At 51.3% G+C, this 20365-nt stretch overlaps 1 protein-coding gene across 1 annotated transcript; it reads right to left on the bottom strand.

The window, feature by feature from the left end:
* Positions 1 to 2933: 2933 nt before the first annotated feature.
* LOC131561374 (protein ecdysoneless homolog) lies at positions 2934 to 8963 on the bottom strand. The gene is given in 13 exon segments (XM_058810655.1): positions 2934 to 2966; positions 2968 to 3113; positions 3191 to 3258; positions 3703 to 3880; positions 4300 to 4406; positions 5162 to 5247; positions 5987 to 6042; positions 6045 to 6106; positions 6253 to 6380; positions 7265 to 7274; positions 7422 to 7508; positions 7866 to 7983; positions 8768 to 8963. Coding segments are annotated over 13 exon segments (1275 nt in total).
* Positions 8964 to 20365: the final 11402 nt, after the last annotated feature.

Genomic DNA, 20365 nt, shown 5'->3' with positions numbered 1-20365 from the left:
TCTGCTCCATTTGCATCTTGGAGTTAATTGTGCAATTACAGCTTCAGGTTATGAAGTCCCATCCTGCTTGTTTTTCTCTTTTCAATTCATCCTTGTTTATGCTCCTGGGCCCGAAATTTGGATCAATTGTCCTCAGTCCTCAACTAGAGAAGGAATTGTTTTGTCTCCCTACTCTGTGAAGAAAGCTTACTAACACTTGATACGAAGCTCAGAACTACACACCAAAGCAGTACAGAATCTGAAAAATATAAAAGCTAAAACTTAAGGCATGACTCAGAAAAATCTTATCTGGGAACAGTGTGGGTAGAAAATTCACTCACCACATGCTCTCCCATCACCTGGGCTGCTCTGCTGCTGTGTGGAAAGGCCACGCTTTGCTATCCATCATTGTGGATGGCACAAGGTCTGACTTCAGTATTACAGTTCTTACATGAAAAAATTGTTTTACTTTTAAACAAGCTCCAAGACACTGTGGACACACACTGAGCCTGATGTTTGGCCTGAGAGGACATAAGCACTCCAGGGAACACTCTGACAACCTGACCTTGTAAAAGTCATTTGTCAGCAAACCCTTTTGAGGGGACCACGAGCAGCTGACCTCTGGCAGCTGCAGCAGACAGGTTGTCAGAATAACCTGTAAATGCACAGGTACAATCCCTGTGTTCAGTCTCAGGCACGGCTTGAACAAACTGATCTGCCCCAGCCTTCAGCTCCCTAAATCAAAATCTTGCTCTCTTTTCATCCTAGCAGCAGATGGAAAGCTGATATAACATCCTTTCCCACTGCTCCCTGTGCTTAGCTGGAGGTAGCATCCTTTAGCTTGTGCTCTTCAGTGGGTTTACCCATGGAAATACTGCAGAGGGATGCAGAAGATTTACTAGCATGTTAAAAAGAAGCTGAAAACCCAGGAAGGATGACATTTGGGATAGGGACACAAGCAAATTCACACATCATATGACAGTTCAATATGGCTGCTGTGAGTATGCAGCCTGGAGGACAGCTAGATTAAACTAGAATATATTCCAAAACTATTTGGCCTTAAAACTGCAGGTAAGGTTAATAACCCTCACCAAATAAAAAAAAGGAAATCTGCTCAGAACTAATTTGGATCACCATCCCTGCAGCCATTGGGTATCATGACTCCTTTTCCCACTAACTACAAAGGTTTTCCTGGAAATCTCTCATTTTCTGCTTCCTACCTGTAACAGTGCTCAAGTGACCTGTGTGATCTCTCTGAATGAACTGAGCTTTCACTCCACAGCAGCTCTGCTCTTCACTTGGCAGCCTTGTGCCCTTGGGCATTTCCATCTGGCAGCGTTGGCCTGCTGAAGGAGAGGCTCTGTTCCAAACATGCCCACTTTGCAGCAGTGCCCCACGATGGGATCTTCTCCTGCCTGGACTAATCCCTTTGCTTCTCAGCTCCAGCTGCAGCCCACAAACCTGGCAGCTGTTCAGGAGCCTTTGCCATGGCACGGCCCCACCCAGCTGATTGCCAGCCTGGCAGCACAGTGGGCACACATTGCCAGCCCTGGCCGTTGTTTCCATCCCGCTGCAAGGAGCCCAGTTGTTCCCCAGTGTTCCTGCAGGAACCCAGGCCCAGGGGTCTGTGGGGTTTGCAGGGGCTCTCTTGGGGGTACCTGGGGGTGTCTGTGGCATTGGGGAGGGGGGCCTGAGCTCTGGGGGTGTCTCTGGGGGTCCTGCTCTTTTCCCCTCATATTTCCCATCCTTTTTTCTCTCATGTTTCGCACCCTTTTCTCCTCACCTGTGGAGAGCCTGGTTCAAGCATGGCTTAAAGAAAGAGGCCATGCTTGAACCAGGCTGATGGGAAAGTAAAAGGCAGCTGTAAAGCAGCAGTTCCCAGGCTTGATTTTGTAAATAACTGGGTTCTCAGGCACCTTTTCTATAAACAGCAGGATTCTCAGACAGTCTTCTCATAACAGTCCTTGGCTGCTCTGGGAACAGATATGAAGGTTTTGAGAACTTTTCATATCACAGTGAGAACACTAATTTTGGTTTCAATGAACAACCACGGGTATTGTAAACAAAAGGAGGGGTTAGAGTTTTCTCTGTAACCTATCGTGAGCTCGGATTTTGCAATATGCATGAAGTTAATTAACACTATTATAAAAGATGACTGATTTGATCAATAAATCGGAGTCGATGCTGATCAACAACAAGATGGGTCGTCTCCCTTTGCTTTCAACACTCACCTTTCTAGACTTTCCTGCTTCTGAAACACCACTTTTTCACCATTATGCCATCTCCGTTTTTAACTCTTCCTCCCTTTTTCTGCTCCCCCTTTTTCCCCCATTATTTGTGCTATTTTTCCTGCTTTTTTCTGTCCTTTCTCCCCCCTTTTTTGATGCCTTTTTTCCCCACTTTTTTGCCACTTTTTTCCCTCTCATTTTTTATTCTGCCTTTTTTGCCACCTGTTTTTCCTACTTTCATTTCCCACCCTTTTCTGCAAACTTTTTTTCCACTTTTTTTTTCTTGCCCTTCAGTGCCACCTTTTTTTTCCAGTCCTTTTTTTGCCCTACAATATCAATCCCTCAAATGATGGAATCAGTGGGGATTTCTACCAATTTAAACTCTAAAAACTAAGGTACAATAAGGATTCCTTGTCTTTTTAAACTGAAAGATGATGAAAATTGAAGGCTTTCTCTCATTTCAAACCTATTGAATCCCATCAAGATTGGGATTCAATAGGTTTGAAATCCCCAGCAAGAAAATGGGGATTTCCCATCCATTGATAGCCCTGAAATAATGGTCAAGGCACGGTTTCTTTCCATTGATCCCCTCAACATTGCAGGTGAATTGAGATTCCCCCAGTTGAAACACAGACAGTAAGGGAAAATTAACCCGTTAAACAACTCCAGAATACACTTGGACAGAAATCCATTGAAAGGGAACCACACACCACTTGTCTGCCCTAATTAATTCCATCGGTCCATCTCCTCCATGTACGCCCTTGAGACTGCCCACGAGCTCCTCAGGAGACACCTTCTGCTCCTGCCTTCCATTCCCAGCATCCAGCTCTTCATCATCCTCATCTGAGAAACCAAACTCCTCCTCTTCATCCACATCATCAGAATCCAGCTCCTCCGAGTCTGCCCCTGCACATGATTTGATGTCAGTACAACAGCAAAGAAATCAGCGCTGGCTTTTGTTTCAAAGAAAGAAGCAATCTCACCTAAAATTCTGTCCAGGGCTTTGGTAAAAGAATCCACATCAAAGGTAACATGAGATTCATCAGATGACCTGAAATATAAAAATATTTTTAAGCAAATGAAGCTTTTATGCTTGCCTAAGCCTGACACAGGCTCAAGCCATACTGATTTCTATCAAGCCAGGACTGAAGTTGGGACATTTGAATTTAAAAGTCCTCAGAAGTCTGAAGCCTGTGTGCATTAGACATCAAACAGTGAGTGGAAGAATTCTTGGCAGAAAAGAAAAAAATTGTGAAGACCACAAAACCCAGCTGAGGGACAGAGAGCAGCTCAGCTTGCAGCACTTGAACCTGCACCAGTGCCAGAATGGCACCAAGCTGATTTAAAGCAAGTACAGGGTCACTGCTCTGCCTTTGCTTCAGGCCCTGCTCAGCACAGCACCTTCAAACTCTGATTCTCTGCATCACAGAACCAAGCACAGGGCTGCAGCACAGTGCAACATTCCACACCAGAGCCAAACTCCAGGTGCTACTACCATGGCATTTCTGCTCCTTCATGCGTGGACACTTTGGACACAAAAGCCTTCATGCTCTCAGCAACTGTTTCCAAGCCATAGTTTTGCTCCTCCTCATTTGGGGAAGGAAGGGACTCATTTCTTGTCTCCTTCAGCATCTGATCCAGAGCACCTGGTGTCATATCCAGCCAGCTGCCATCTGAAAGGACACAGCACAGATCTGTTACTCTGCACAAGCCTGCTGGCCAACAGGCCCAAACCAGCTGACTGACAGGACTGCAACCATCCTGCAGCTCAGTTCTGCAGTTCAGCTCTTGTGCTGGTCCTGGCTCACACACAGCAAAGGCACAGAGAGGCTGAGAAGAACTGAGTGCAGATTTCTTGTCACTACATACAAACTCTGCTTTGCAGAGCTCAAACTCAGAGAGACCATTCAGTCACTGAGAAGCCTTTGGCCACTCAGTGGAGGAAGAAAGGCTCACTCTAAACTGGGAGAGCCAATCCAGTGTTTAGTCTTGAGGAAGGCTGGATTTGCTCTCCCTTCACAGCTGTCAGCATTGCCCCTCTCCCCCCACAAATAACCATCTGTAATAGGAATAATTCCCCCATCCAGCTCACCATCCTCTGCAGGAAGACAAGCTGCTTCTCTCTCCAATTCCTTCAGATCAATGGGGGTTGTCTGTAGTAGTGCCAGGATTTCATCACCTGGGCTCACTTCATCACAGCTAGAAGAAAAACCAAACTCAATTTACTGAAATGGATTCAATGGGATCACATGCTCTGCATTCAGGTTTTCACTTAAATTCTTCATTTTTCCTTCTGTGCAAGCACATCAAAAAGGGCAATGAATCTGGGGAAGTACCAGAGCACTACACAGAGCATTGGCCAAAACAGGACACAGTCAGTCCCTGCAATTCCCAGCTGATGGCTCCAAACCTATTGGTCATGGCTCTTTTCCTTTACATTTAATTTGCCTTGGTAAATATTGAGATTACGAGATCCCAACCAGCACAGACTGGAAACTCAAACAAATAACAGTCAAAATATTATGGGCTGGCAAAGCTTCAGACATTTCTGTAGTGATTTAGTTTTTGGATTTGATCTTCCAGAGAAATCCACAGCCAGCTCCTTGAGCAAAGGAGACAGATTACCCTGTATTCATTATTCACTGGGACTGCTTTTCAATGAAACTTTTCTACACTTTCTACAGTCAACCAAGCAAAAATTGCTTTGCAGTCACCACTTGGAATCCACTTGGAAGAGTTCAGCATTTCACAAAACCAAGATAAAAGAGTTACTCAAGCCAGAACTTCTCCCAGTGGAGCATTCCAGAGGAATTAGTACTTGTGTGTCCTGGCCACAGCTCCCATGTTCAATGTGCAGTGGAGAAAAGGGTTCAGGTGTTTGTGACAAGGATTTCAAAGGTCACTTACAGGATTTGTAGGGTATATGACACTCATGAATTTCAAGCAGCTCTCACCTTTCTGGCACTGCAACAGATTGCTGGAAGTGATCTTCTGCCATGTGCAACAGCTCCAGGTACTTGGCTGATCCTTCCATTTCTCCCTATTGAATGCAAGCCACAGCCATGAACCCAAACAATTCCAGGCTTCCTAAGGGTGACTGTTGGTCACACAGAAATGCTGAGAGAACCAGAACAACTAAAACCTCTTGGCCATGAACACTTTGAACTCAATACAGCCAAGGGGCATTCCTGTATTTGAAGTATATTAAAGGATATAAACCTAAGAATCTCAATGGTGTTGTCCAATTTTATAACCTTCAAATAAGTACCCAATTTATGTCCAATTTATTAACTTCAAAAAGTAGTCAAACGCATCTTAAAAAAAAACAACAGAAAACCTCACCAAAACCCCCAGAAGTCACAAAAACCACACACACATAAAAATTACACTTGCATGGGCCCAGACAGGTCTATGGTTTTATGTATGGATCTTGAAGAATATTGAATTCTAGAGGGGTGGAAATGAAATGTAAACCAGTGAAATCAGTTACACCTCACACAATCACCTATTGGAGTTTTCTTCACTCAAATGTATTTCTCCCTTTGCTTTAGATGAGTGAATCAATCCCCACATCTTGCTTTCTCCTTTTTAATTTCCAAAATAAATTCCTTTCAAAGGGGAACAATCTGCACATGTCCCCTTTAAACACATTAATTCACCTCACACAGAGATAAGGATTCAAGCTCTGGCCCCACTGCAACTCCTCACACAAGTTCAAGGGTTAAAATGTATTTTCCCAGGAATCTTTAAAAGCCACAGACACTGAAATAATCACAGACCTTGAAATAATCCTTCTCCTTCAAGCTCCTGAGGAATCTCTCCCACAGAGGACCACGTTTCTCTTGGCATCAGGAGCCACTTTGCTGCTCTTGGAGCACAACATTTCAAAGCCATGAGCCTGCAGATAAAAGATGCAACAACAAGAGGTTCTCAAGGTGTGACAGACTTTGCTCACATTTCTCTGGACAAACAGGCAACCTCCAGACAAGGACCCATTCCCTGCACATGCATGAGCCAAAGCCAAAATGCCCCAGGAATCATTCCCAGCTTCATGCCCAGCTCGCAGGCTCTGTACTGAGGATGAGCTGGGGCGGGCAGGGTGTATCCACTGCGTCTGTCTGGAACAAACTGCTGCTGCACCAGCTGTGCATACAAACACCGAGTGAAAGTCACCTGCAACAGCCAGAGCAGAAACAAACACTCCCTGCAGCGGGACTGGGCTGGGGACAGCCAGCAAACTCCCTCCAGGTCACCAGAGTGGTTTTGGAGGCACCCATATTACAGGCACTGCCTGAGACTGCATTCAAAATGTATCTTAGAAAGATTTTTCTGATAAATTGCTTTTCAGGCTATACAACGTTTGTTCCAAATTGAAATCCCCAAGCAAATATAAACTTTCATCATTCTAAATGCATTAGGAAAAATCCTTGATATTCTGTAAAATCCCCATCTGAACTGCAACAAGTTTCATCAAATACATCTTGTTTCCTTAACAACAAGAATTGTTACACATTTCTCTTCAACTAGAGAAGTGCTTCAGGATAACCAAGACATCCTAACTGCTTCAGACCAGACCATCCCACGCATTAAAAAGCAGCATTTCAGGTGTCACATGCGACCTCTGCTGGTTCCTGATCCTAAGAAAAGCCCTGAATGCAACGTCTCAACTCCCTCACGCTGTTCCCTCAAACAAAAGGAAAGTATGAGCCTGACACTCCAGGTACACACTTGCAATCAATTTTGGTGTTGTGTTCCAGCCCTTTTAAGAATCTTGGAGTAGGGGAAAAATAATTGAACAAGTTTTTGCTAATGACCAAATTAACGATCTCCGTTTTAATACACTGCCATTAGCAGCCATCCATATCCAGGGGAAGGTGTCTGCTCATTATTTCACCTGTACCAGACAAAGCCTGTGTCCTTACAGAGACAGCAACACTCCAGCTCTGAGCATTCCCTACTCTGAGGGGAGCAAATCCTCTGGCCTAAACACTCCACAACATGGTAGAAATAAAATAATGCGAGTGGTACTAGCAGAGCTTGAAAGTTCAGGAAGATACAGGAGTGCTCCTGAAGGGAACAACAGTCAGGGACAGACAGCACTCTGGATTTTCAGAGGCAGTCAGACCACTTGCCTAGCAGTGCAAGAGAAAACTCCAGCTGCTACAGAAAAGGCCACTGGCTCCCCCTTGCCAATTGCACACAAGTTTTTCTCACCCTGTTTTTATGTTCTCAGGATTCAGCCACTTTGGGAGAAAATCAGCTGCTTCTATCAAGAGAAACTCTCCATCGTTGTCATCAATACTGGCCAAGGAGAAATTGGAAATTCAGCAAGAAAAGCCTTGCAGAGCACAACAGCACACTTCTGAATCCATGTCTCCTGGGTTTTTAAAAAAATATTCATAAACCCATAAAAAGGCTTAGGTTAGAAGGCAACTTAAGGATCAACACCTGGTTCCAACACCCTTGCCACAGGCAGGCACACCTTCCACTAGCCCAGGCTGCTCCAAGCCCTATCCAACCTGCCCTTGGACACTTCCACCGTTTCTGGGATGGGGAAACACCTCCAAGGATGGGCAGTGGTAAGACAGGACCTTCAGAGCACAGGCACGGCCCCTTGGCAGCCCTCCCACTAAAGCAGCTCAGCAGCACCCGCCTTACCTGGCTGCCAGCCCCGGCAACTCCCTGCTCATCTCCCGCAGCAGCTACACAATGAACCACTCATCCTCCACGTTATCCCCGAACACCGCGGTGCCGCCCAAGTGCGCCGGGATCTCGCCTGCACGGGGCACAGAGAGGAGAGGCGGCTCAGCAACGCCGTGCCGAGTAACAGATTGTCCACACAGGCTACGGAGTCTCCCTCACTGCGGATATCCCAGACCCTGCTGACAGAATCTTGTGTCCTGTGCTCGGGGACGGCCCGGCTGCAGCAGGGAGGCGGCACCATATGCCGCATTGGGTTAACCCGTGCTGTGACACCGAGAGTCGGGGAAGCCGCCGGGTCCCCCCTCACACGCTCCCGGTTCGAGCCCGCCGGGTCCCCTCACACGCCCTCGGTTCCCGGCCGCCGGATCCCCCTCACACACTCGTGGTTTCTGGCCGCCGGGTTCCCCTCACATTCCCGCTCCCGGGTACCCCTCACACGCCCTCGGTTCCCGGCCGCCGGTCTCTCCTCCAAAGATCCCGATTCTCGGCCGTCGTGTGCCCCTCACATGGCCTCGGTTCTCCCTCACTCGTTCCCGGTTCCAACCCGAGGGTCCCCCTCACAGGCCCCAGGTTCCCGGCCGCCGGATCCCCTTCAAATGATCCCGGTTCTCCCTCACATGCCCTCGGTTCCCGGCCGCCAGGTCCCCCTCACACGCTCCCGGGTTCCCCTTCAGATGCTCCTCGATTACGGCCTCCAGGTCCCTCTCACACATCCCCGCTTTCCCCTCACACGCTCCCGCTTCCCCGCCGCCGGATCTCCCTCACGCTCTCCCGGTCCCCGGCCGCCGGGTGCCCCTCCCAGTCCCCCCACTCCGGGCGCTCCTCCCGCCGTGCCTCCCGGCCCGCTCCCGGCTCACCGCGGCCCGGCACGCAGCGCAGGCGGAACGGCTGCCGCTGCCACACGCAGGCGGCCAGGAGCGGGGCCAAGCGCACCAGGGCCAGCTCAGCGCAGCGCCGCAGCAGCGCCTCGCCGCCCGGGCCCGCCGCCGCCGCCGCTAACAGGCGGGAGCGCACCGCGTCCTCCGGCAGCGCCGGCCGCCGCAGCACCTCCATCGCGCCGGGGCCCAAAGCGCTCCGCCCCCGGAGAGGAGCGGCGCGATGGCGGCGGCGGAGCGGCGGCGGTGAGGGTGATATCGCGATACGCGCGGAAATCGGTGCAGCCGTGAGTGGCCGCCGCTCCCCCGGTGCCCGGCGCGGCCCCGAGCCCCAGCGCGGTCCCGGTCGCGATCCCCCGGCCCCGCTCCCGGGCCTGCCGCCCGTGCTGCCTCCAGCACCGAGCAGGGCCCCGGTCACCCCTGTCCCCGACAGGGCAGGGTCTCCTTCACACACCTTAAAAACAAATCTCTCAGTAATAGCAGCTATGAGATGCCCCAAACACAGCAAACTGCTGGAGTGCTCCTGTGAGAATACCTAGGACTGTGTCTGATTCCCACAGAGCAGGAGCAGCCTTGCCCTCAGCAGGTCACAGCCCTGTGCCATGAGGATGTGGCACAAAAGGGTCGGGAATAGACCACAGGACCTCAGCTCAGATGAGGCTTTTGACAGAGCCCACAGATCTCATCCTGGAACTCTGAAAACACAGGAAAACCATGAGACAGCCCTGGGTCAGGGCACAGCAACCCTGCTGGAACAAGAGAAGGGACTAAAGGCTGAGCAGGCAGTGCAGGGAACGGCTGCAGACAGCCTGTTCAAAGAGATGCACCTGCAGCTGGAGAGCAAAACAGAGAGAGCCCAAAGTGACACCATGTCTTGTGGGTAGTCACACAGAGATATGTCAAAGTTCATGAAAAGCCAGTTATAAATACGGTAATGGTGTCTTAGGAATAATTCCTGTTATAAAAATTAGTGAATACACATGATGAAACCCAATATATCAGCAGTGACTGTCTCAAGAACTGGAGACAATATTCTTCCAGCATTCCTGTATCCACAGCAATGAAACACTGAACAGCTGACAATGGATAACAGCCATAATGTAGAACAACCACCCACTCTCCTGTGTTATCTGTGGGAGATAAACCAGAAGAGATCACAATCAATGATCCTGTCAGGCAGTGCAGCACTGACACCTGTGCAATCTGTGAGAGGATCAAGGGCCCAACAAACTGTATCTTCTTCTATCCAAAAGCAGGTGTTTCAGTGATTCATCACAGCTGCTTCAGTGGGATCTGTCTTATCTCTAGAAGAAAATAACCACATCTTGCACTGTAGACAAATATATTGCAACAAAATTAATTTAGGGCCTAAAATTAATTGCAGTGTAATTCAGTGTCACCTCAGTAGAATTAGAGGTTTATAGTTACCCTGCTGATGCATTATAGTTACATCTTTAATACTGAATAAAAATTGATCAGAATAAAACTGGAATAGAACATGAAACGGCTTTAAAGGGAAGAAGACTGAAACTTGATCTCGTCCAAATTCAGCAACAAACCTGACAGAAATCCACATTGACATAAAAGATTAGTAAAAAAATTAACTCAATAGAGTAATAAAGGTGACATTACTCACGTCCAACTTTGTTTAATGTTACCAACAGTAAAATCGTATTCAAATAAAACATAACTGAACTAACAATCAATATCCTTTAAAGTTCTGGGTACTGCGAAATGTAACTTATTCTGCTGCTATTAATACCAAAAGGCACTGAAAATGTGAGCCAAGCATGGTTGAAATAACGGCCTGATGGATTTACTGGAGGGATTAGAAAAGTGTAACAAATAAGTTGACCCTATGTAATTTAACATTGAGAAAAACTCATGGTAGCTGCACATTTTAAGGAATCAGAAATTTACTAAAACCTTTTAAAGTGCAATTCTACCGAAAGAAACAACAGAGTAGAATTTGGTAGTGTCCAAGAGATCGGGAGCTTCTCGAGATTGTATTTAGTGTAATACCATGTGGTAAATGTTATCAGCATTTCTGCTAAAGAATTTCGATTGTGTTATGCTGCACATGCTAATAATGAGGCACGGCATTTACCGCTTTGAATCTCTCCAGTAACAATTCTCAGAGAAATCAGAGCTCACGAAAAAACACAAGATTAACTTCAAATAAGCATTTCAGCACATGTTTACGGCATTCTAGGACACGTTCCGTGAGGCTTCAGTGCCCAGGGGCACTCAGAGCCCTTCGGCAAATGCCGGGGGTTCGCCCCGCCGCAGGGCTGGGGAACCACGGGGGGGAGTGAGTTCGGCCGGGGCCAAGCGGAGCCGCCGGGCAAAGCCGAGCCCCGGGAGCGGGGAAAGCGCCGGCGGCAGCGAGGGCAAAGCCGAGCGGGGAGAGCCGAGCTGGGACCCGCCCGGGGCTCGGGGTGAGGCGGGGCAGCCCCGCGCCTACCGCCACCGCAGGGGGTTTGCACTGCGCTCAGCCGGGCCAAAGGGACTCGGGTTCACATCCCGCAATCCGGGCCGGCAGCGACGGGAGGCGGCGGAACGGTGAAGGAACCGATCCCGAGAAGGTGGCGGGGAGCGCCGGGGAGAGCGGACGGGGCGGGGCCGGGGCGGGGCGGGGCAGCAAAACGGCCCCGCCTCCGAGCCGCGATTGGCTGCGCTCCCGCCGCTGATTGGTCAAATCGGCCTAAATCCCGCCCACACTGACGCTGTCCGTGTAGAAGTGAGGGGACGTGAATCGCGCCCGTTAGACCGGAGGCGCAGCGGCGATAGGGTCCAGAGCCCGGCAAAGCGATAATAGAGCTTGGAAGCGGCTTCAGCACAGGTGCGACTCGCAGTCGGTTTTGCCTCAGCTCGGGCCTCGGGGTTCTGGCGAGTTCCGTGTGCCGGATTTCTCCATGTGCCCAGGTAGGGAGCCCCAGCAGCCGTGCCGGCGCTCGGTGTGCCCGGGCTCCGAGGCGCCGGGGCAGGAATCATGCGGGGCACAATAGTGAGCAGCCCGGGGCTGCTGCTTCTTGCCCCTCGGCAGGCGGACTCCGAGCCGCAGCTGCCCCGGGCCAGCAGCAGCCGGCAGCTCCCCTTTCAGGGGTGAGGCCGCCACCAGCCGAGCCGGGCCGGCAGTGTTGCTCTCAGGAGCGCGGGCAGCGGCCGGAGAGGCTTGGACCGTCGGGGGGCAGGGGCGGCGGGGAGGAGGCTGTGGGTAACGGCATTGCGGGGAGCGGGGCCACGCCGCAGAGCCCGATTGTGCCCATTCTGAACAGAGATTTTTGTTCTCGGAGGCACATAATTTTATTACTCTTATCTCCGTTTCAACTTCTTATAGGATTACAGTGACTTTAATATTTGTTTGCTTTGCTGTGGAGTCTTTGGTTTGATATTAATTAGAACTGTATTTCTCCATACTTTTAAGTCTTAGAGAAAAAAGTTCTCTTTCCATAGTTTTATCTGAGGGTTTTAGCTTTAAGATTAAGGCATTTCTTTATTTCTCTTGTTTGGGATTTAATTTCTTCTTTACTGTCTCAGAAGCGTGTACAGCTTTTAGTACATAAAGATTTTGCATCGCTTTTTTAAATACCTCCCGTGCAAATCCAAAACAGGTGGATATCATCGAGAACTGGAATACACTTTTATCTGCCTGAGCTGCAAAGGTGCGGTGGCAGGGGATGGCCGCTGCGAATGCTGTGCGAAAACCCCGCGCTAAGGAAAAGGGACCTATGAAAAACGCCAATCACTTGTTTTGAAAATTTTTAAAAGTTTAATAGTAATAAAATGGTGAGGACAATATGAGACAATAAAACCAAAGGGTTACGGACATCCGGGTACCTTTTTCTGGGCATCACGAGCCTGAAAAAGGACACCCGTTAACAAAGGATTAATCCTTAAGAACAATAGCCTGTTGCATATTCAGACACCTCATACATGATGCATAAATTCCATTCAAACACAGGATTCTGTCTGGTCAGTGTCAGCTTCTTCCTTCTAATCCTAACAGCGCCTCCAAGGCAGGAAGAAGTTCGTTTCTTCTGATAATGAGGCAATAAATTCCCTTTCTCTGAAAGATCTAGGTGTCCTGTGGCTGCTATCTCGCTGCAGCCCCTTCTTGTTAAACAAAGCTTCTTACATAGCATAGTTTCTATTTTAACAATTTTTATAGCCTAAAACTATATTTAACACAGTACTTGAGAGAATTAATACAGCATTACTTTCTAACACAACATGTATAATATTCATTTTAATATTTGTGAAAAGCCAATCATAAAATACATGCATTTTTCACAGTTTTTAAGCATTCTTAGAGATGCTACAGGTGAAAGAAAAGAACAGAAATAGGCTTGAGCACCACTGGCACAGTAATTGATATTTTACTCTTCCTCTTTTCCTTTTTAAAATATGTGTAGCTGATGTGATAACTTTTTAACTCTGTGGTTTGGGAGAAACACTCTTTTTTCCCTTTCTTTGGATGAGATTTGCAAGGCCTGAGATCCTGGGCCAATGCTCCCTGCATTTTATTTGTGTTTTTACAATTAAACAAGGGGCAGATAAGATTGACAAGGAAGATAGAACTCAGGAGCTCCCTGGGCAGCAGCCTCCAAACTCTTTGGGTGATGCCAAGAGCAGTAGGGTGTGAAGGCTGCTTTCCAGCGTGAGATTAATCCATAATAACGTGCTCACTGATATCAAAGTCACTGCTTAGAAGCCACTTGTTATTTCCCGAGGTGCCGGAGCTGGAGTGTTTGACAAAGCCTGGGCAGAATGATGACGAATATTCCTGTCAGATTTCTGCTTCTCTCCTTGTGCCAGCAAGAGGAACCCATCCTCGTCAAGGGTTTTGTTCCTGTGTGACAGTGTGTAGTTTCCCCAGCCGGGTTTGCTCTCCTGGCAGCTCCAGTCTCGCCTCTTCAAGAGCAGAGCACGCTGTGCCCCCAGGGCTTTGCTGCTGGGAGCACTGGGAGAGATCCTGGAAAACTGGGAGGGAACTGGGAGCACAGGGAACTGGGAGGGAGAGTGGGAGCAGCGGGAGTGAGCAGGAAGGAGCACTGGCAGGGATATCAGGAGCCCTGGGAAAGAACAGCGCTCCCATCCCTGCCGGGGCTCGCCAGGAAGAGGGAAACTGGGAGGGAACTCCTCAGCACTGTGCAAGGGGCAGGAGCCCAGGGGTGAGGAGGGGGAAGGGCCCCCCGTCCCTCCCCAGTGCCCCCAAAAATGGGATTGAAATGGAGGGAGGAAAGCTTTTCTGTAATTGTGTTTGAACTGAGGGGATCCCCATTCACCTGTGATTTGAAGGGTCTCAATTTAGGAAAACACAGTTTTTTCATCATTTTGGGTGTCTCACTAAGCAGGCAATCACCGTTTTCCTTGATTTTCATGTTGAAATGGAAGGAGAATATCTTTATGCTGCTGTTGGAATTGAGGGAAAGAGTCCCATTTTCATCATCTTCAGGTTCAACTGGAGAGCAAACACGGCTGTCCCTGGTCTGAATGGGCTTCCCTTGAGAGGAACCTCTTGATGTGCCACTGTAAGAGTTCCATCGAGGGGGAGCCTCCATTTGAAGGGACCTTCACTGACAAAATATTTGTCCAAAAGCCCCCAGAATGGTCTTTCTTGAGGTAAATTGAAGAGGGAAACTGAATTTCCCCTCATTTTAGGAGCATAAATTGAGGAAAAATTCCCCTTCGTTCACTTTTTATTCAGGATTCAGTTGAGGGGAGACCCTCCTTATGATTTAGAGATCTAAATCGAGAGGGAACCTCCGTTCTCTCCTTGATTCAAGGCTTTGAATTGGCGACAAGAGGGAGTTTCCCCTTGATTTAACCATGGAGCAATTGCAATAGAAGGGTGAGGATGAGCTGGCGCTGCGGGCCGGGCTCAGTTTCTCCCTGGGGACGGCAAACGCCGCCAGGCACCGAGCGATGCCCCCGGCAGTGCCTGTGCCGCGCCCGCCGGATCCAGCAGCGCTGGAAGCTCCAGGAGCAGCTCAGCGCCTGCTCCGCGCTCGGTCCTTCGAGCCCGGCCCGGAGCGGGGGCTCCGGACACATCCCCGTGCTGGGGCAGAGCCGCTGCTCGGCCCGGGGATCCTTTATCCCCTGCTGCGGCTGCTGGGGGCCGAGGGCACAGTCCTGCTTCCGAGGCTGAACCCTGCTGCTTCACCGTTCGTTCTCTTGCCATGATTTGTGTCACAATAAATTCAAAGAATTCCCCCCAGTCGTGTCCCTTTATACCAGTGACAGGTGAGTGATCTCTGCCTGGCCTTTTCCCGACCCCCGAGCCTTTCCTGCTGTGTTCTGTTGCCTGCCCAGGGGCAGGAGCAGAGGCTCAGAGCGCTTTTGCTGGCCCCAGGCACCTGGCCTGGCCCAGCCCAGCCCAAGAATCCCTGCCAGCATTCCCTGCACCATTGCCCGGCCCCACGGCGGCTGCGGCTCTGTGGGCAGGTGGCTCCAGGAGTTCAGAGTGGGCAAAATGGGAGCGAGGGACAGGAGGCAGCTGGTGCCAGTGGGGGAAATGGCTTTGCTGGAGCTGGTAGGGAGAGGAGGAGGAGGGAGAAAGTGCTGCAAAGTAAAGGGGAGAGAAAGAGGGACAAGGCTGGAGCAGTGCAAGGCACCAGAAATGGCCATGGGGCAGGTGGGCATTTTGCTTTCCAGCTCTCTGTGAGGAAAGGAAGAAGTGCCAAATCGATGCAGGAAAAGAGTGCCCTCATGACACAATAAGCTCCAATGGGAAATCCAAATTGCCTAGGCCTCTTGGAAATCATCACAAAGTGGCCAGAATGGGACACTTTTGGACTGTCTTTGGAAGAGGAAGAACTGCTGACACGTGCTGAGCAGGAATCCCACTATTGGCATCAGGCACCTGTCTGTGAAGAAGGATCTGCTGGCTGTCTGTCTATCTGCCTGTGAAGGATCTGACTGTCCTCCTGTGGGAGGAATCCCAGGCTGGAGCAGGACAAGGGTTTGTCTCCCTGAGGGAGAAGCAGTGACATGACGTGACTGTAATGCCCATCCCTCTGTGCCACTGTGTGGGGAGGAGGGAGGGAGGGAACTGGGGAGAAAGTGAAGCCAGGAAGGAGAGAGCAGTGTCAGGAACGTGCATTTTTAGGATTTGGTGTACATCTCATTCTCTTGCTCTGATTTGTATGATAATAAATTCAATTAAATGTAATTTCCCCAGTCTGCACCTGTTATGCCCATGATGGGTCAGAGATCTCTGGCTGCCTTTATTGAGAACCCTGAGCCTTTCCTGCTGTGTTCTGTTGCCTGCCCAGGGGCAGGAGCAGAGGCTCAGAGCTGGCCCCGGGCACCTGGCCTGGCCCAGCCCAGCCCAAGAATCCCTGCGAGAATTCACTGTTGAGAGCCCCAGAAGCGGCTTCCCCGGGGCTGCGCTTCTTCCCCAGCTCCAACAGAGTGGGGCCCTTTTTCTTAGCACTCCTTTTTCGGGACAGGAACGTCGGTGTCCCCGCGGCGCGCTACTCGCTTGGCCGCCCCGCTCGCTGCTCCCCTAATGCTCGGCATCGTTGCCGCTCTTTGAGGAGCCAAAACCCTCCCACAGCGAGAGCCCCGAGCTGCCCGCGGGGTGTGAGCGCAGAGCGGCACCAGCCCGAGTGCCCGCGGAGTCTGGCCGGGATGGGAGGGGCGGCGGGCGGAGCGCCGGTTTCATTCCGCAGCGGTGGCGGCACCCGGAGCCCGGCGAGGCGGCGGCGGAGCCCGGAGGCGGCTCCACATCAGGTGGGACCCGCGGTCGGTGCTGTCCCAGCTCGCGGCTCGCGGTGGGGGGGGCCGCGGTGAGGGGCGAGGGGGACATGGGGGAAGACGGCACAAGGAACTCGCGGGAATTGCTGGTACCGGGCACCTGGCCAAACTCACTCCAAAAATGCCTGTCGTAATTCACTGTTAAGAACCCCATAAGGGGCTTCCAAGGGGCTACGGTTCTCGACCAGCTTCAACAGAGTGGGGCCCTTTTCCTTAGCAAGGTTTTTGCACCAGCCCGAGTGCCCGCGGAGTGTGAGCGCAGGGCGGCACCAGGGCGGCACCAGCCCGAGTGCCCGCGGGGTCTGACCGGGATGGGAGGGGCGGCGGGCGGAGCGCTCGGGTCATTCCACAGCGGCGGCGGCACCCGGAGCCCAGGGAGGCGGCGGCGGAGCTCGGAGGCGGCTCCAGCCCAGCTGCAACCCGCGGTTGGTGCTGCCCGAGCTCCCGGAGGCTGCGCTTGTCTCCGCACCTGCTGCCGCACCTCTGGGCAGCGGGGACGGCGCTGCCACCGCCCTCCTCACAGCCGCACGGCCGGGACCAGCAGCGACCTCTCATCGTGTCCCTTTCAGGGTGCCATCAGCGCGGCTGCAAAGCTGTTCCTGAGGCCGAGCTCCCAAAGGACCTGCCAGAACTCCTGATGTCGCCAAAGCAAGGTGCTGTTTGTTCTGGGCAGAGAGATGCTGAGTGCTCTATTGCCTCACACTATGATGTCACAGACAGCTTTGTGATGTCACAAACCCCTCAGTGATGCCACGAGACCTTTTCTGTGATGTCATACTGGCACTCTTTAATGTCACAGCACATACTTTGAACCTCACAGCCAGCTCTATGACGTCATCCAACCATGCCATGGTGCCACAGCCTGCTCTGTGATGTCACAGAATCCCCTCTATGATGCTGTAGCTGCTCAGTGACTTACACAACAAACTCTCTGATGTCATAGACCAATTTGTTGACTTCAAAATTGCTTCCTAGAGCACTATATTCTAATAATTGAAAAACCTCCTGAACTGTGGAGTAAATAACTCGGGTTTAAATCTTTCTGTCCGATCATGATCAGAATATAGCAGAAACATACTTATATAAATTAATCTGGTATTCTATCATGAATCCTGCAGGACAAATTGTGTTAAAGTTCAATTCCACCTGTCCAATCTTTGACACATAAACCTTTGAGAAATTCTTGGGCTGGGATTTGATCCAGCTGTTCCCAGTCTCCTCTCTTAGAAGAAGTTTTATCAGTCTAGGAGCCCTGCAAGGGTTTGAGGATCCATGGTGGCTGTTGGGTGTACTTTCTGCACCTCATGTCTCAGCAGGAGTTTCTCCAATAAAGAAATAAAACTTTTGCCTGAAGGTTCCACTGTGCCCATGACAGGAACCCCTGTGAGTGTCTGGGACATCCCGGCTCTTTGGCCGCCTGGGGACTCCTGGGATGTCACCGTGGAGCCTCCGTGAGTGCCTGTGACAGATCGGTGCCTTTGCAGCCCAAGGTCCCCTGGGATGCCACCATGGAATGGCTGTGACTGCCTCTGACCACAGGGCTCTTTACCATCCCCAGAAAGCCCTGGGAGGTCTCCATGGAGCCCCTGTCTCTGCCTGTGACATTCCAGCTCTTGAAAAGCCTGGAGACTATTGGAAAGTCCCCATGGAACCCCTCTGAGGGCCTGTGACAAATCTGATCCTTAGCAGGCAACCATCACCAGCCCGCTGTTGCTATGGTCAGTTTCCATGGCAACCATCACCAGCCCTCTGTTGCTACGGTCAGTTTCCATGGGAGCCCCATGGATACCCCATGCCAGGGGTGGTTGCCATGGACACCAGCTCAGGCCTGCAGCTCAGGCCTGTTGCCATGGCAACCATTGGCAGCCGCATCCCCAGGCTCATGGGATCCCAGAACCACAGAATTGGCTGAGCTGGGAGGGACCCATCAGGATCCTCCAGTCCAACTGCTGGCCCTGCACAGGACACCCCAACAATGCCAGCCTGGGCCTGGCAGTGCTGTCCAAACGCTGCTGCAGCTCAGAGAGCCCTGGAGCTGGGACCCTTCCCTGGGGAGCCTGGGCAGGGCCCCAGCAGCCTCTGGGCAAAAACCTTTTCCTGACGTCCAACCTGAGCCTGCCCCGACTCAGCTGCAGCCGTTCTCTCCACTCCTGTCCCTGGGCACCAGAGAGAAGAGGTTCCCACAGCCCCAGCTAGGGACCCGCTCCCAAGGCTGTTGCCATGGCCACCAGGGCTGGGACCAGCTGGGATGCTCGGTTTCCACGGGCCGGGCTTCAGGAATGGGATTCCCCAATTTCCTGCTCCCGCTAAAACTGCACTGCCCTTGCTGCCCTCCCGCTTCCCATGGAAAGCACAAAAGGCAAAGATTCCAGGCTGAGATAAGAACAATTTACTGAGAACACCAACGAGATAAGGAACAAACAAAAACAGAAACAATATTGATAACAGAAGGGACTGTTTACAGGAAAAACTACAACACAACTCACTGGGTCTGCCTGGCCACAATTTCCCCTTCCTGGAAATTTCACCCTTCTACTCAGGGAGAGAGAGAGTCCATTTCCTGCCCCTGGCAATGACCTGAGGTGGGAGTGAATGTAATGAGAGGGCCATGGCCAGACCTTCATGTTTTTCCAACCCACATCATGTCATTGGCAGGGAAGGGAAAAGGTACAGGTGTCTTCCCAGCATGGATCATGGGAACATGGATCATCAGAGCTTTTCCCAACATGGATACTCCAATGATTGGAGTTGAGGCAGTGCACAAAATCCTCCTGCACTTGGGGCATTGGAGGCCTTCCCTTGCCGGTGCCTTCGTTGGTGACTGGTCAAGGCAGAGCTCTGGGTGAAGCTCTTCCCACACTGAGGACACTCGTAGGGCCTCTCCCCAGTGTGGATGCGCCGGTGGGTGATGAGGGTGGAGTTTTGCTTGAAGCCCTTCCCACACTCAGGGCAGCGGAAGGGCCTCTCCTCTGTGTGAATCCGCTCATGCAGGAGGAGATTGGAGCTGCTCTGAAACCTCTTGCCACAGGTTGGGCACTCGTAGGGCCTCTTCCCAGTGGAGATGCGCCGGTGCCTGATGAGTTTGGAATTGTGCTTGAAGTCCTTCCAACACTCAGGGCAGCGGAAGGGCCTCTCCTCTGTGTGAATCTGCTTGTGCTGGAGGAGACTGGAGCTGGTCTGAAACCTCTTCTGACACTGGGGACACTCGTAGTGCCTCTCCCCAGTGTGGATGCATTGGTGCCTGATGAGTTCTGACCTGTAGCTGAAGCCCTTCCCACACACCCCACACTCGTAGGCCCATTCCCTGGTGTGGATGCGTGTGTGGCTGATCAGGGTACTCCTCTGCCTGAAGCTCTTTTCACACTCCAAGCACTTCTAGCGCTTCTCTCCATCATGAAGCTGCTCATGGACCACCAGCTCTGAGCTCTGGCTGAAGCTCTGTCCACCTTCTTGTCTGAGGGAGGGTCTTTCCTACTCAGAGCACCCTGGGCTGGGTTTGGAGCCCCTCCTCCTGTGGGATCTCTGGGGATTTTCCTCCCCGTTGGATTCCTGTGCCCTGGAGTCACTCATGCAGCCTCCTCCTCCAGGTTCTTCCGCGGGGATTTTTCCTCCCTGGTCTCCATCCTCAGCTTCTTGTCTGGGGGAGGAAAGACAAGGAGAGGATGGGATTTGCCTCTGTGCCAGAGGGAAGGGGAAGGAGATCCCCCCAGTGCGTCCCCGGTAGGATGGTGTTGGCAGCAGGTTTGTCCTGCAGCTGGGGGCTGTGCTGGGCTGGGAGGTGGAGCAGGAGAGAGGGGGAAAGGGGCATTGAATTCCTCC

Source organism: Ammospiza caudacuta, chromosome 9 (genome assembly GCF_027887145.1).
Source record: "Ammospiza caudacuta isolate bAmmCau1 chromosome 9, bAmmCau1.pri, whole genome shotgun sequence".
Lineage (NCBI taxonomy): Eukaryota > Metazoa > Chordata > Aves > Passeriformes > Passerellidae > Ammospiza > Ammospiza caudacuta.
This window is presented reverse-complemented; position numbering and strand designations above follow the sequence as displayed.